Source organism: Myxine glutinosa, chromosome 11 (assembly GCF_964187855.1).
Source record: "Myxine glutinosa chromosome 11, kmMyxGlut1.1, whole genome shotgun sequence".
NCBI lineage: Eukaryota > Metazoa > Chordata > Myxini > Myxiniformes > Myxinidae > Myxine > Myxine glutinosa.
The window spans coordinates 89,199,079-89,216,967 of record NC_136271.1 but is presented as its reverse complement, the minus strand read 5'-3'; the positions used below and the strand labels follow the sequence as shown (position 1 = coordinate 89,216,967).

At 43.8% G+C, this 17,889-nt stretch overlaps 1 protein-coding gene across 8 annotated transcripts in view; it reads right to left on the bottom strand.

Moving 5' to 3' along the window:
* LOC137437105 (neuronal cell adhesion molecule-like) overlaps window positions 1–17,889 on the bottom strand; it is a 361,237-nt gene that overhangs the window by 123,465 nt on the left and 219,883 nt on the right. For all 8 annotated transcript variants that reach the window (XM_078786852.1, XM_078786854.1, XM_078786851.1 and 5 more), the window contains 3 exons: window positions 9,874–10,070; window positions 2,085–2,207; window positions 1,812–1,982 (listed from right to left, as the gene is read on the bottom strand). In XM_078786852.1, coding sequence (XP_078642978.1) covers window positions 1,812–1,982; window positions 2,085–2,207; window positions 9,874–10,070 — 491 coding nt within the window. The remainder of the gene's footprint in view (window positions 1–1,811; window positions 1,983–2,084; window positions 2,208–9,873; window positions 10,071–17,889) is intronic.

Sequence of the window (17,889 nt, the reverse complement as noted above, 5' to 3'; positions counted from 1 at the left end):
TTACTTTTCAAGATGACTTGGAACCAAAAGTTCATTGGAATTATGTTGAAATTATTCTAGATTTTGTTAATGTGACCTTTAAAAGAAACAAAAACCACATTTGACATTTCGAAGCAAATAAATTGATCCTTGAAAGTGATGTAAACTGATATCGAACTCAATTCACGGACAGTACTGTGTTAAACTTCTGTGCGTTTTCCAGAAGTATCTCTTTATTTTGCACATTAGCCAAAAAATCTTTCAACAAAAACAAAAGTTAAATTATGACTGGGATTACGGACAGTAAAATTACAGTTCAGTACTTCGTGTAACCCCCACGAGCATTCAGGAGAGCACGTACACGTTGAAGCATGCTGTTCATGAGATTTGCCAAGGTTTGGACAGGAATCACTTGCCATGCAGTTACAATAGCCTGCTGCAATTCACGCACAGAGGCAGGCTGCTGGTCTAAGTTGTCGATTTGATGCGTTAATTCTGCCCACAAGTTCTCTATCGGATTCATATCCGGGGACATGGCAGGCCACTCCATATGCTCTACACCACGGTCAGCAAGAAAGTGTAAAACATGCGAGCACGATGAGGCCATGCATTGTCATCTTGGAAGACAAAGTTTCCTCGAAGGCTGCATGAACAAATGGAAGCAATGTTTCTTCCAGAATGGCCCTGTGCTTGAACTGGTTCAGGCTTCCATTCAGAACAACCAGGTCAGTTTTGCCCCCTGCATGAAAAGCAGCCCAAACGGTCACCCCACCACCTCCAGCTTAGACTCTTGGCACTATACAATCTTCGTTGAAGGCTTCATGCACTTGTCTGCGCACTCGGACGGGCCATCTTGACGATAGACCAGAAATCTAGACTCGTCACTGAAGATCACGTGATTCCAGTGTCCTGGCTGCCATTGACGGTGCTCTCTGGCCCACTGCAATCGGCGCTGGCGGTGTTGTCTGGTCAGATGTGGCTTTCTCAGGGGACGCCTGGCACGATAGCCTGCTTGAACCAGTCGTTGGTTGACTAGCCTTCTGGATACAGGCACATTTGTCAGTTGCTGCCACTCAGCCCTAAGCCGATTAGCTGACTTGGTACGGCCATTGCGGACTAACCGGTGCAGCTGGTGATCATCCCTCGTTGTGGTTCTGTGGGGACGTCCTGGCCTCGGTATTGGAGTAGGGACACCCCTCTGAGCATTTCGTTTCAGGATATTTGACACCTGACCTTGAGTGATGCCATACTGCCAGGCATTAGCACGCTGTTTCATGCCGGAATTTCGTAAAGCCACCACTAAGTGACAAACAGCATTGTCGAGTTGACGGACCATCTCCAGGGGAAGCGGCAATAACTTTTGTAGACGTTCAGCAGTTGTTTTCCACTAATACAGAACGCAACAACCCTTATATACCTGATTGTGAAGCCAATCGTCAAATGTACCTGTTCGTACATTTTGTCACGCCACCTGTGATATAATCCTGTTATTGACTTCTTGCTGTGACAGACAATCAGTGACATGGTTCTTTTAACAAAGAAATCACCGAAGCGTAAAGGAAACTCACGTGATTGATATACCGAGTTCAGAAAGTAAACCCAAGTCAAGAAAAAAAAAATATTCCATATAAAATGCCAAGTCTGTATATATATATACGTATATCAAAACGGTGGGGCATCATTGCAGTTGAACATGTCAAAAACATTTCAGAGGATTTTGAAAGAAGCAACGTTGCATTTCTGCATTTCTGAGTGAGTGCGATAAAAACAATTTCCGGAAACGCTCTTTTTCTTACACGAGAAGGAAAGTGCAATGTGAATGGCAAACTCACGAGTCTTCACAATTAGCTGAATAGGCTGTTTCTGTTGGATCGTCTGTGTGTAGACAAAGCGTGCATAGCAGATGTAGTCGTTGCGTGCGTCGGAGGGCAACACGTTGGAGAAGTAGAGATCACCATTTAGACCCTGGGATACGCGTTCATTTTGAGGAAGTTTCTGCAAATCTGGGACACATCACAAGATCCACGTCATCATTGGGAAGCTAAGAACATGCATCATATTTTAACATGGAAGTGACATCTGAGCATATTGATTATGAGACTCACAGTGGCCCATCCAGAATATGAGAGGTGGAGGAATTCCAGCTGGTGGGTTGCAAGGAAGGATCGCAGGGGCACCGACCCACGCTACGACCGGTCTCACATCTGCCTTGGGCCAAAGGGGTGATTCTAGAAAAGCAATGTGCAAATCAGTCTGCCATTTAAATGTATGAACATTCAACTACAGGCAAAAGCGCAAGAAGCGTGGCTTTTAAAAGGACTTTTCTTGGGGAGAAAAATTAAGCAAATCCCAGAGTATTTGTTTGTTGTTTTCTACCAGAGTATTTAAAAAGCGGTCTTCCTTGGAATGTAGTACAAGGCTTCGGGGTAGCATCATTAGTTGATAATGCGGCTGTGCTGCTGATCCATGCACTTCTGCTGGTTAGGGGCAGGAATTTGGTAATTTGGTGGCGGTGCTGGCGATAGCTTGCCCACACTTAATGAAGGAAACCGCAGGATCTTTAACGTCCACCAACAAATGCGGGCACACGGGAAGCCCGTTTACCGTCCATCCGAGGGACAGCACACACATTGATGAATCACCTGTCTTTGAAACACCGAGGTGACAGATTATAGCTGGGTCGGGATTCGAATCCAAGCTCGAGAGCTTCCAGGTGAGTGTGCATACCTCTAATCTAGGCCATCCCATCAACCCTTAAAGAGCAGTGGAATGAATCTGCATTCCTACAGACATTGCACTTTACAAGATTACATTAAACCAGAAGGAAACGCATAACAACTACATTCGTAAAAGTTTGCAATGAAAACAGCTGGACTTACCTGTTAGTAGAGCAAATGTTTCAGCGAGGTTCCACTCGCCTTGGTCACATCAGATGTTGAAGTGAAGAAGAAGCTTGAGAATGGCCACGTAACCTCTGCAGGTGGTAGGGTGAATTGGTCTAGAGACCAATCCGGGCATCCCATGACGATTGCAGATGGCGTGGGAGAGATGTTATAGCCTTGTCCCACATTAAATCGCAAACTGCCCCTTTTGCTCAGAGATGGTGATTGAACTGTTTTCCAAATGGATTATTTTACACCACACGCAAAACACTTTACAAGATGACCACTTGACCATTCTCATAGCTGTGACCATGCACATTCAAGTGCGTGTATGTATGTATATATATATATAGTCCAGCTTGTGAAGAGGCGTTGAACTGCATGGTCAGAGTTAAGATAATAGTCAGGTGCCCAACCTAGACAAGGAAAAAAGTGGTTTGCTCGAGGTGGAAAGGAATCCATTTGTAAAAAGAGTTGGGTTTTTTGTATACTGAATCGAGGCTCGTGAAAGAGCTAACATTTACTTCACAAACAAATCAACCAGACAAACAAAATATATAAAAAGAGGGAGCGGGAGACAAGATGGGGAGAGAAGGGGAAGCGCACAAACACAACATTTGAGTTCTGTCACTCAAGCTTTTGGGTCTCACTATCTGCCATGATCTTTCCTGGGAAAACCACATTTCCAAGCTGGCCTCCAAAGCCAGTCGCCGTCTGGGCATCCTCCGTCATGCGAAGTCCTTCCTTGGCACACCTGAGCTCCTCACCACATACAAGGCTTTCATCCGCAGCTCAATGGAACACTGCTCTCCCCTCTGGGCTGGTGCTCCTGCCTCACACCTAGCCCGGCCTCATGCTGTTGAAACCAAAGCTTTCAGAATCATTGGAATCTCCCGCGATGAAGCTAATTCCGAGGGCCTTTCACTCACTCACTGCAGGCAGGTTGATGGTCTTTCTGTCTTCTACCGACTCCTCTCCGGCCTTGCTCCCCCAGTTCTGTCTGTACCTACAGGCCGCCCCCAAATATTCCGACAGGTCGCACAAGATCGGCCAGCAACCCTCTTATGGTTAAACTGCCAAAATCAAGACTCTCTGCTCACCTTCACTCCTTCATTCCTCTTTTCTCCCACCTCTGGAACAAACTCCCTCACTCTCTTCAATCCCACTCATCCCTCCAGGTCTTTAAAACAGCTGTTCACCGCCATCTCTTATCTTCCTCCATCCAAAACCTTGATCTTTTCTACCCCCGTTAATTCACCCCAGATCCACCTCTTTCAATCTCCGACTTCATTCCTGAAATTCATAGTAGTGTTCATATGCTTTATAACATGTACCCCTTTCCCTCTTCCGCCCCCACCCACCCCCCCCCCCAACCCTCTCCTTTCCACTTGTGTTTAATGTGTTAGCTCTTGCACGAGCCTCGGTCTTGTATACAAAAATTAAAAATAGAACAATTGAAAAAAAGAATCACCAAAAATGGCGATTTGCGATTCAATCTGTCAAGTACATTCAACAAGGCTATAACGTCTCTCCCACACCATTTGCAATCGTCACTGGAAGCCCGGATTGGTTCCAGACCAATTCACCCGACCACCTGTGGAGGTCACATGGTTACTCCCAACTTCTTCATCACTTCAACATCTGCTGTGACCTAGGCAAGTGGTCTACCGACTATCAAGTCCAGATTTTAAAAAATTATTAAGCTTTTACTGTTTTAATTCGACTTGATGAATCATAGCAGCATGCATCAATAATGACAATTACAGATTATGAAATTAGCTTCCCCCTCTCTCCCCCCCTTGTCCCCCGCTCCCTTCATTGTATGGTTTATGTGATTGTGCATGTTTTCATGTTCAATGTGTTAGCTCTTATACGAGCCTCGATTCTGTATCCCAAAAAAATAAATAAATAAATAAACTTGGACACAGGGAAATTGAAATTGTGAAAAGGTTTTCCTGCTAATACAAGTTTCATCAGGACAAGGCAACTCTTTCAGAACATATTTGTGCAAAGGTCTTTCTTATCCCTCATTTTAAAGGCATTGATTTTGGTAACTTTAAGGTGCCGGCGAAAGACAAAGACAACGTGGGATCTTTCACCAATGCCAGCAGATGGGACAGCCGGCTTAATATCCATCCAAGGGACGCCACTGTTTGCGATGCATCGACGTGCCTTCGAAGTACCAATTGGATAGTTTATACCTGCTTGAATGAGTTGCTTGAAGGATGAAGTGGGACAAATCGTTGTGGACCCAGATGGAATTAAAGGAAGATGGAAGAGATATATGGAAATGCTGTTGAATGCAGAGAATGAATGGGATGGCAACATAAAGAGTAACCCAGTTTTAGGACCGGCAGAGAAGATAACCGAGAAGGAAGTTGAGGAAGCGATAAAAGCAATACAACAACACAACAGCATTTTAAAGGCCATGTTCCCTGCTAGAGCGGGGGTTAGCCTTGCGGTCCCCATGACAATCTTCTCCATTTTGCCCTATTTTCTGCATCTCTCCTTGTTAACCCCCTTGCCCGCATTTCTTCTTCCACAATCTTTAGCCAAGTCTTTCTCGGTCTTCCCCGTCCTCTACTTCCTTCTACATTCATTTCCATCACTCTTCTCAACCAGTCACTTTCATCCTTCCTCAACACATGACCAAACCATCTCAACCTGTTCCTCTTCACAGCATCAATCACAGGCTCTATTCCCATCATCTTTCGCAATTCATCATTTGTCTTCCTCTCTCTCAACGATACTCCGCACATCCACCGAACCATTCGCATTTCCACCCTTTCCAGCCTTCGTTGCTGCTCTACATTCATTACCCATGTCTCGCTCCCATAAATCATAACACTTCTCACACATGCAGCATACACCTTTCCCTTCAGCTTCAACGATACTCCCCTCCTCGTCAGCACGCCACTCAGTTCCCGAAACTTCTTCCATGCACATCTCACTCTGGCAACCGTTGCCGAGTCTGATCCACCTTCTCCATTCAGCATGTCTCCTCAGTAACAAAATGTTTTCACACCTTCCAGCTTCACGCCGTCTCAAAGATCCAACTCAATATTTCCTCCATCTGCAGCTCCCTCTGTGCACACCTTACATTTGAATGTAGCTGCCACACTGGTTAATGACCCTCTCAGACCACTACATTTTTGATGAACCCATTCAGCGCACATTGTACATTGAATGGAGTTCACTCCGACACCCTTCCTGCACACAGCACACGGCCACTTCCCAGTTCTTTCCACCTCACCACATGCTTTACCACTTGCCATCACCTTCGTTTTTCCAATATTCACCTTCAGACCTTTTGTCTCCATACATTCCTTCCACTTGTTCATCTTTCCTTCTGTCCATCCATACTTTCCGCAATCAACACCAGATCATCTGCATACAACAACTCCCACGGTAAACCCTCCTTTACGTTCTGAGCTAGCACCTCCATCACAGCTACAAATAGTCGTGGACTTAGTACCGACCCCTGATGCACTCCCACCTTCACCTCAAACTCACCACTGTTCCCGTCCTTCGTCCTTACAACTGTGCGCGCTTTTTTGTACATTGCCATCACTACTCTGATCAACCATTCCTCCACTCCTAACTTCCTCAATGCCCATGTCACTACTTCACGTGGAACCCTATTGAATGCTTTCTCCAGATCAACAAACCCAAGAAACAACTTCTTCCTCTTCTCCATGTACTTCTCCTGCAACTGCCTCACAATGAAAAGCGCGTATGTCATTCCACTTCCTGGCATAAATCCAAACTGCATTTCGTCGATCTTCACTTTCTTCCTTATCCTCCTCTCCAACACCCTTTCCAATACCTTCATTCCATGCTCCAATAACTTTATCGCTCGATACGAGCCACACTCCAGAGGGTCACCTTTCCCCTTGTATAGAGGGACGAGGGTACTCAGTTCCCAATCCACTGGAATGCGGCCTTCTTTCACCACCAGATTGCAGATCTCTGTCATTCTCTTCACACCCCAACTTCCTGCTGCCTTCAACATATCTCCCACAACTCCCGTCGGTCCTCCCGCTTTTCGAAGCGATAATTTTTTTACATGTTTTAAGCGATAAAATCAATAAAATAGGGCAAAGTGGAGAAGATTGTCATGGGGACCGCAAGGCTAACCCCCGCTCTAGCAGGGAAAATGGCCTTAAAATGCCTGTTGTGTTGTTGATGGTTACAATCCTGGATTAGTCGCCACTCCGACACAGGATACTCGACCGAGTGTGCAAGATGTAATTTGTTCAGAGTGGATCCTGGTGATAAGTTGCCTACTCTTAATGAAGGACACTGTGCGGTGGTTAACACCCACAAACGAATGGCAGTAGACTGGATGCCCAATTTAATGTCGATCGGAGGGAAGGAACGCACATTTTGAATTGCCTTGCACGTGAATCACCAGGATGACAGTTTATACACCAGTCGAAATTCAAACCCAAGCTAGATGGCTCAGAGGGGAATGAGCATACCTTGAGTTTATCCTGTCAGTCCATACACATTATGACGAGAGGTATTGTGAGGAGAGATAACATTTGTTAAGCAGTTAACTATCTCCTTCATTCTGAACTCCTCCATTTATCAGTTGTTTTTATAGTGACTGCACTGAAACTGGACTGAGGTACCACATCCCACTCCTGATACCAGTATTAAGGTGAGGTACCACATCCCACTCCTGATTCCAGTATTAAGGTGAGGTACCACATCCCACTCCTGATACCAGTATTAAGGTGAGGTACCACATCCCACTCCTGATTCCAGTATTAAGGTGAGGTACCACATCCCACTCCTGATACCAGTATTAAGGTGAGGTACCACATCCCACTCCTGATTCCAGTATTAAGGTGAGGTATCACATCCCACTCCTGATACCAGTATTAAGGTGAGGTACCACATCCCACTCCTGATTCCAGTATTAAGGTGAGGTACCACATCCCACTCCTGATACCAGTATTAAGGTGAGGTACCACATCCCACTCCTGATTCCAGTATTAAGGTGAGGTACCACATCCCACTCCTGATACCAGTATTAAGGTGAGGTACCACATCCCACTCCTGACACCAATGTTACGGCTGAGCAAATTTCAGCAGCCGTTATGCCGCCTGGCTCGTATGGGACAAAAGATATCCACGTCCGCCAGGTTAATTTGGCACGAAGCAGCGCCTTCAACTTCAAAACAAACCACCGCAGCGGAAAGGCGACAAGATGGCCGAGCGAAGCCCGTCACTGACCCACAGCGGACGTGCTTCAGCACGGACCCCATCTGCACGTGCAACGGGTTAATAGTCCAATCCACTCAGCACTCTGGTTCCCATTGCTCATCAGCAGGCAAATTCTCATCAAAACGGGGATTTATTACAGGAAGGATAAGGGGAAGAAGAAAGTCATGGCTGTGCAGCGGCAATCACAGACGGCAACAATTAACATGTTAAAACCGATGCACCCTGGAACCATGACGGATCAATGGTCAATTTTCATACGATTGATTTGAGATTTGAAGAAGATTTGCAAACTTCCTCATTGATTTAAACCACCAATTCTTTTTAAGGTCAAATTTGTTTCAGGGATTCCGCAAGTTTAGTGATCCGCACGACATCGTTTGTGTTTGTTTTTTGTCTTTGAGCGGAATATGTCAAAAAGTCGAGGATGGATTGGATCCGGATCCAAGGCGGATTACGACTAAACTTGGTGGACGAGTTGGTTAGGTCCCAATAACAAAGTGATTAGAGTTTGGTTCAGGTCCGAATCCAGATCCGGTCTATCAGTGGGATACAAAACATAAACCGTTCAGCCTGGCGGAGGTATGCGCTCCACCGAGTGCCATTCGAGTTATTGATTGTTGTTGGTAAGACTTTGTTTTGAGTTTAGTTGGTTTCTTGAGTGGTACGAGTACTCAACCGAGGAGACTATTCAAATGAGGGAGTTCGAATCGGAGTGTTTTTAAATTATCGGGAGTCCACTGTGGAACGGTATTTGCCATTTTCGTTGGATCAAGGCAATTGTTAAAGCCTTTAGGAAAAAAACAGACATTGTTAAATAAATAATGACTTCAAGCAATTACTGTGGAGTCCCATTATCAAAATCACTTGTAATAACGCATTTAATTTCAAAAGGATTCGGCCCTTTGGTCGGGTAATCCAATTTAGGACGCAGGTGTTCAACTACCCTTGCCCTCGTAGTTAAGAGCAGCCGGACGGACAATTGGGATTTTCCTATTTTCACACGGATTTTCAGTCCGTTGGGCCATTGTGGATTTATTAAGTGAAACACTCTGTTATGGAGTACTGGCCAGTTCATCAAATGTACCCCACAGGTCAAACCGTACAAAGTGAAATGTAGAATTCGATTTGCTTCTCGCTAAGATTTTAGGATGTTAAAATAAAATCGGTCGGGAAAAAGTATCTGTTTGTAATAACAAGGCCATACTCGACTGTGGGGACAGGTATGATACCAGCCGAGAGGTTTGCACACTCACCTGTGAGCTGCCCAGCCTGGGTTTGAGTCTCGGCCCACCTATAACTGTCATCCCGGTGTTTCACAAGTGGTGCGGGCCGCATCGATATGTGCCCCGTCCTTCAGATGGACGTTAAGCTGGGTGTCCCATCTGCCAGCAACAGTTGGTGGACGTTAAAGATCATAAGGCGTCGTTCGTAAAGAGAAGCTAAACGCACCCATTGCCGGCACCTGGCTGAATTACAAATGCCTGCACTGTCTACCACTGCTAAGGCAAAGGTAAACCACCCAGTGTATCCCTTGCCATGAGACCCCTTTGGCAGCATTGGATCTGCCTCCGGGCAGAACACCACAAATAAAAGACTGCACTGTGATGAAGAATCGAGCATTACAAACTATGACCAACAATTCAATATGTACAAAGTTTTAAAAAAGAAGGAGATATATCGAACAAAGGAAATGGAGATGTGTGATTGTTGTACGTAATGCACTGAAATCCATCATTTTGATGAATATCACTACAAAGGAGAGCGATGTAGAGGTACATACTTGATAAGCGAAGGGTAATTCGCTGGGAGAGAGCTGTGCCAGCCACATTGGAAGCAGAACACTGGTAAACTCCCTCATACATTTGGGCACGCTTCCCGCTCGGTGTGCGGATATGTAACGTGCCAGAATTGTCCTCCATCGTTACACGGTGATCCAGCTCGGTCCTGAAATCTTTCCCATCCTTAGACCAGTAGAATCTGCAAGGAAGGCGAAGAGAGATGCCAATTCAATAACAGCATTCAAAAGAGCAGACATTGCTGAGAGCCTTTGATATTGTCTCCAAAACCACCATTCTTTAAATAAACTAATATCCCCTTTACAAGGAACTTATATGCCCATCCAGTGACGACGCCATTAGGCCCATCAAAGACTGCATTATGATTGGCAGAGCCATAGAATACTAGAGTTTGGCAAACTTAACAATAGGTGCCGTGTTGTTGAACACCACTCCTTTCATATTCCATCTCCAGGCACTGCATGACGTCATCGCCGGGCACCGAAGGGGGCCCCGGCAATGACGCACGCTGAAAGGGAGTACCTACTCAGTTTTCACTCCGGTTTTGTTTTCTTGTTTGTCCGGGCGATATCTCAGCCATCCTTTGAGCTAGGAAGCTCAATTTCGGCACAATAGTGAGCAAGAGCTTTGGTGAAACCGGTATTTTTTGTTTTTCGATGAATCAATTAATTGATTCGTTATTTAATTATTATCGATTAATCAATCTAGAGTGAGATGTGCATGGAAGAAGTTTCGGGAACTGAGTGGCGTGCTGATGAGGAGGAGAGTGTCGTTGAAGCTGAAGGGAAAGGTGTATGCTGCATGTGTGAGAAGTGTTATGATTTATGGGAGCGAGACATGGGTAATGAACGTAGAGCAGCAACGAAGGCTGGAAAGGGTGGAAATGCGAATGGTTCGGTGGATGTGCGGAGTATCGTTGAGAGAGAGGAAGACAAATGATGAATTGCGAAAGATGATGGGAATAGAGCCTGTGATTGATGCTGTGAAGAGGAACAGGTTGAGATGGTTTGGCCATGTGTTGAGGAAGGATGAAAGTGACTGGTTGAGAGGAGTGATGGAAATGAATGTAGAAGGAAGTAGAGGACGGGGAAGACCGAGAAAGACTTGGCTAAAGATGGTGGAAGAAGAAATGCGGGCAAGGGGGTTAACAAGGAGAGATGCAGAAAATAGGGCAAAATGGAGAAGATTGTCATGGGGACCGCAAGGCTAACCTCCGCTCTAGCAAGGAAAATGGCCTTAAAATGCATGTTGTTGTTGTTTAATCACGCACTTATTTATTTCCTTTCTCATCTGGGCATCATCTCAGGCACCTTTTGAGCTAGGAAGCTGATATTTGGACATGACAATGACCAAGTGATTTAGCTGCAAAGGTTATTTTTGATTTATTGATCACGTGGGGTTATTCCCAAACCCATGAACAAAGAAACTCGACACAACGAATAAAATGCAACACAATAATGGATTTAATGAAAATAAATCAAGAAGTAAAATGACGGATAATTGTTGGGGTAAAAAGGAAAATTCTCTGCAGTGAGACGTGTCCACTCAGTCACAAATATGAACACACAGGGGAAAGATCAAATATAATGTTTCTCTTTTAACCCTTTGAGTTAAAAGTTGATGCGGATACAAAGTTTCATAAAAAATGTTTCCCAATGTGCCGGTAATTGTATTTTCCAGTATTTGACCTTTTGACCCCACCCCAGGGGGCTGGGCCAAAACGGGCACTGCTCTTGCACCTTCTTGCCATGCGATGATCATATCTACCAAGTTTGGTGAATTTATACCCAACCTTTTAGAAGGAGATAGCGTGACACACAGACGGACGGACGGAGCCGATTACAATCTCCCTCCGTTTTTTCACAAAGGTGTGGGGATAACAACAAAGGTGTGGGGATAACTACAAAGGTGTGGTGATAACTACAAAGGTGTGGTGATAACTACAAAGGTGTGATGATAACTACAAAGGTGTGGGGATAACTATAAAGGTGTGGTGATAACAACAAAGGTGTGGGGATAACTACAAAGGTGTGGTGATAACTACAAAGGTGTGGTGATAACTACAAAGGTGTGGTGATAACTACAAAGGTGTGGTGATAACTACAAAGGTGTGGTGATAACTACAAAGGTGTGGTGATAACTACAAAGGTGTGGTGATAACTACAAAGGTGTGGTGATAACTACAAAGGTGTGGGGATAACTACAAAGGTGTGGTGATAACTACAAAGGTGTGGGGATAACTACAAAGGTGTGGTGATAACTACAAAGGTGTGGTGATAACTACAAAGGTGTGGTGATAACTACAAAGGTGTGGTGATAACTACAATGGTGTGGTGATAACTACAAAGGTGTGGAGATAACTACAAAGGTGTGGGGATAACTACAAAGGTGTGGTGATAACTACAAAGGTGTGGTGATAACTACAAAGGTGTGGTGATAACTACAAAGGTGTGGTGATAACTACAAAGGTGTGGTGATAACTACAAAGGTGTGGTGATAACTACAAAGGTGTGGTGATAACTACAAAGGTGTGTGGATAACTACAAAGGTGTGTGGATAACTACAAAGGTGTGGGGATAACTTCAAAGGTGTGGGGATAACTACAAAGGTGTGGGGATAACTACAAAGGTGTGGGGATAACTACAAAGGTGTGGGGATAACTTCAAAGGTGTGGGGATAACTTCAAAGGTGTGGGGATAACTACAAAGGTGTGTGGATAACTACAAAAGTGTGGTGATAACTACAAAGGTGTGGGGATAACTACAAAGGTGTGGTGATAACTACAAAGGTGTGGGGATAACTACAAAGGTGTGGGGATAACTACAAAGGTGTGGGGATAACTACATGTTGTCAGCTCGAGGTTTTAAAAACGAACCCGACTGGCAATGAAACAGGAAGCCGTTCAGACACAACATCTTGAAATGAACAACACATGACATCAGATACAAAAATGTTGTAGTTAAAACATACAAGCTATAAATTAATTAATGCTCAATTTACTTTTCACACATCGAAGTTAAATGAATCTTAAGTGAGAGAAGGAACTCAGCTGTTTGCCAGGCAGGATGCTATGAATTGGATACTGTGGGCGCAACCTGTATCACAAGTTGCCAATCAACAAACACCTTTGCTGAGATGTAACCTTGCCCACAAACTTTGGCTTTGGTGAAATGGGCCAGGCCGCAAGGTGTATCCACTCTTCAATTCTCATTCGTTTGCTTCACTGCCGCCCAAGGCCTTTGCCCATTCAATCCATCACATATCTCTCACAAAAACAATAAATCTTCCAAAGCAATGGTGAGATATCCACAGCCAAAAATAGTGTTTAACCCACAGGGAGCTGCCAATTGGAGGCGGAAAAAGGATTTGAAAGATAATAAAAAGTTTAATTTCGATACAGAGCCGTAAAAAAGAAATATAGAACAATAAGCTAGTTTGAACGTTTTATAGTTCCACTTGTAGGCTTCTGCCATGTGCTCGGGCCTAACGACTTCGTCCTAGTAAAGCTGGGTTGGTTTTGCCAGAAGATAAATTGACATCTCGGCTCTGAAGCGAATTAACAACAATATTAGATTTCTCTTTAGATTCTCTTTAGATTTCTCTTTAGAATTAATATTAGATTAGATAACCCTGGTGTTGGGCTAGCGGCTAGGGTGCCGGCTTAGGATCCTAGGATCCTGGGTTCGAATCCCGGTCGATCGCTGAATTTACACCAGGGGGGTTGACTCAGCCTGTCATCCTTCCGAGGTCGGCAAATTGAGAACCAGTTCACTGGTAATTCCCTGTTTGTCGTAAAAGGCGACAAAAAGGGTTGGCGGCAGGAAGGGCATCCGGCCGTAAAACATTGCTTCAAAAAGGGGACCAAAAAAACAACAACAACCATGGTTCCCGAAAAAGGCCAACCCCTGCTTCGCGGGGAAAAATGGCCTCTAAAGGTGGTTATTAGATTGTTATTAACATTATGATTAATGTTAGCTCTTACACGAGCCTCGATCTTGAATACAAAAAAAACAAAAACAAAAAAACACAACAGCAACAACAACAACAACAACAACTAATTCTGAAGATGCCTGAATGATGCTCCACCTTATCATAATTATAAAATTTACTGCGAACCACTCAGAACGCAATCCTTTCAAGCAATATTTTGGTGTATAAAGACCAGACCTGGTGGTTATTTTTGTTTGTTTATTACCTCCGCCCCCAAAGGTGGATGGAGCTTATGTTTTCACCCCTGTCTGTCTGTCTGTCTGTCTGTTTGTTTGTCCGTTTGTTTGTCCGTTTGTGAACAAGATATCTCAAAAAGTTGTGTACGGATTCAGACGATATTTGGCAGACATGTAGCGTATGTGACAAGGACGAAATGTTTCGATTTTGGTGAAGATCCGGATTCGGATCCGGCTACTAGAATTTTTAAAGTGATTCTTCACCATTGGGAGATAGGGACAAAGACGATACATAGCAGGATATGTCAAAAAGTTATGCACGGATTTGGACGAAACTTGGTGGAGAGGTTAGGTGTCTGACAAGGACAAATAGATTAGATTTTGGTGAAGATCAGAATATGGATTCTGATATGAGAATTATTTAATTTTCTAAGTGATTCTTCACCATTGAATGATAGGGCTAAAACCAACATATAGCAGCATATCCCAAAAAATTATGGATGGATTTGGACGAAACCTGGTGGACAGGTTGTGTGTGTGACAAGGAAGAATAGATTCGATTTTGGTGAAGATCCGGATCCAGATCCAGATCCAGCTCGTATAATTTTTAAAGTGATGCTTCACCATTGAGTGATATGGCCAACCAGGCGGAGGTATGATCTCCACTGAGTGGCGTTCCAGTTTGGCCTGATATGATTCATCCTCAACCTCATTTAGACCGGTACAATTCACAAGCAAATGGTCTTGCCAAATGTGTTACCTTTAGCTTTAGAAAGAAAGTTCCAAACATATTTCAGCTACACAGGATGTTAGAGTAATAAATCACATCAAGGCCGAAATGAGATGTCTTCCGACCTTCCAGTTAACCATACAATGTGCACAAGGACAGATATCACAAAATGTCAGTGTTTTGTTTTCAATAAACAGCCATTCCATGTCAAATCATCAAAGAATCTGCCGTCACCTCTCAGATTTTTGTAAAACTTTGGGAACCAATTGGGACCCATGAAAAACGGCAAGAACTCAAATATTTTTGCTAACAGCCTCTTAATTAGTGAGATACAGACTAACGAACTTTGGACTAATTAGCGCGACGTCGCGAATTCAAATGGACATATCTCTAAAAGTATAACACCTAGAGAGCTGGTTTTGGTGTCATTTTAAAGGTATTTTCATGCCCTATGAATTTGTCTGGGCAACATTTTCCTACCTCCAACCACAAAAAAGTTATCACAAAATATAAACTTCAATTGTGAATCCCCAAAAAATGTATCCTTCAAATTTCCTCAAATTCATCCCAGAGGTACCTCATGATGTCAAGAAGCTTCCACATAAATTTTGTGATGGGCACTCCAATAGTTTCTGAGATATGAGCAATAATGTACATGTACGTATGGCATATAGGTTCGAAAATCAGCATTTGTAATGTATTATACAATCAATAAGTGAGTTCAAGTACACAGTGTTCACTAACCTGACTTAGGTTCACTAACCAGTGTCACCGATTTTCTTGGTTTTGGATTTCACATATTTATCTGCAGCAAGTCTCTTTTTTGGAATAGGTGATTCTCCAATCAATCCCAAAGACTCATTCAGTGTATTCAGTTCCATTTCAGGAGAATGAAATTCAAACTCCCCTGAACTGCCTGGTATTGGTGATTCACCTCCACCATCATTGTCCTCACTACTGCTAATAGCGCTGCTGGTCACTGGTAATGGTATTTCACTCTGAGTCTCTACCACACCTGGTTATCTTTTTGCCAGTTTCTTACGACACTGGGTACAGATTTTCTGTGCACTTTGCAGTTTGAGGCTTGGATGAGCGGCTATGGCTTTTTGGCTAACAGCTCTCAAGCCAGATGACTTTGGTTTTTCATGAGCTCCAAAGGGATTGCAGCAGGATTTCTGCTTCAAGATGAACTTTTCCTTGGCAGTCGTCATTTTTCTGCAGCTCCTTCAGAAGTGAACTGCCAATTTCTGTTGGTGGCAGGCCTAAGCATTACACTAAGCCAACTTGGACTTTCCCTGGGGATCTTAGACTGTGAAAGTTGCATCACCTCGAATTACCCACATGGGAAATCCCAGTTGGAATTCCCCAGATGAGAATTCCCCTCAGGCCCAGTTGAAAATGAAAGTATATGATACTTCAAAGCAATTGATGGTTGTTCCCTGTGTTCCCTGTCATGGCTAGGTTAGAATGATTGTATAATACATTACAAATGCTGATTTTCGAACCTATATGCCATACGTACATGTACATTATTGCTCATATCTCAGAAACTATTGGAGTGCCCATCACAAAACTTATGTGGAAGCTTCTTGACATCATAAGGTACATCTGGGATGAATTTGAGGAAATTTGAAGGATACATTTTTTTTGGATTCACGATTGAAGTTTATATTTTGTGATAACTTTTTTGTGATTGGAGATAGGAAAATGTTGCCCAGAAAAATTTATAGGGCATGAAAATACCTTTAAAATGACACCAAAACCAGCTCTCTAGGTGTTATACTTTTAGAGATATGGCCATTTGAATTCGCGACATCGCGCTAATTAGTCCAAAGTTCGTTAACCTGTATCTCACTAATTAAGAGGCTGTTAGCAAAAATATTTGAGTTCTAGCTGTTTTTCATGGGTCCCAATTGGTTCCCAAAGTTTTACAAAAATCTGAGAGATGACGGCAGATTCTTTGATGATTTGACATGGAATGACCCTAAAACAGGTTCGAAGATGATATTAATTGAAGCTTCCATCACTAGTCAAACCTTCATTTGCGGAAACATTTCACGGACAAATACAAAACAAGTCACGCAAGGTCTCAGAGTGGTGAGATTGAACGACTCCAGAAGCGTGCTCCAGATTGAACAACTCCAACGACTCCAGAACGACTCCGCGCAATTTTATTGCGTACCCATCTGTTCAGTCCTATGCGCAACAACTTTGCCTTTTTGATTTACAGTTGTTGAGCGAACTTCTATGAGCTTCTATTGCTGTTTTGTGTCACTGTGTACACTGCAATGAGCATGGAGAAAAGAAAGAAACCAGAGAATTGTCTGAGGAGGTCAGACACAAGATTGTAGCCAAGCATGGACAATCTCAAGGCTACAAGCCCATCTCCAGAGACATTGACGTTCCTGTGTCCACCGTACGCAATGTTATCAGGAAGTTTAAGGCCCATGGCACTGTAGCCAACCTCCCTGGACGTGGCCGCAAGAGAAAACTTGATCGAAGATTGCAGCAAAGGATTGTTTGAATGGTGGAGAAAGCACCTCGATCAACCGCCAAACAGATTCAAGCTCACCTTCAAACACAAGGTACGACAGTTTCAACTCGCACTATCCGTCACCACCTCAATGAAAGGGGGTTATATGGTAGGAGACCCAGGAGAACCCCACTGCTGAGAAAGCCTGACTGGAGTTTGCCAAAACACACCAGAACAAGCCAAAATCCTTCTGGGAGACTGTCCTGTGGACAGATGAGACCAAATTAGAGCTTTTTGGAAACCACATCATCTCTATGTTTACAGAAAAAAAATGAAGACTTCAAAGAAAAGAACACCTTCCCTACAGTCAAACATGGAGGGGGTTCAGTGATGTTTTGGGGTTGCTGTGCTGCCTCTGGCATTGGGTACCTTGAATGTGCATGGCGTAATGAAATCAGGAGATTACCATGGCATTTTGGAGCACAATGTTGAACCTAAAGTTAGAAAGCTGGGTCTCCGTCGAAGGTTATGGGTCTTGCAGCAGGACAATGACCAGAAATACACTTCAAAAAGCACCCAGGAATGGTTCAAGACAAAACACGCTGGACTGTCCTGAAGAGGCCAGCAATGA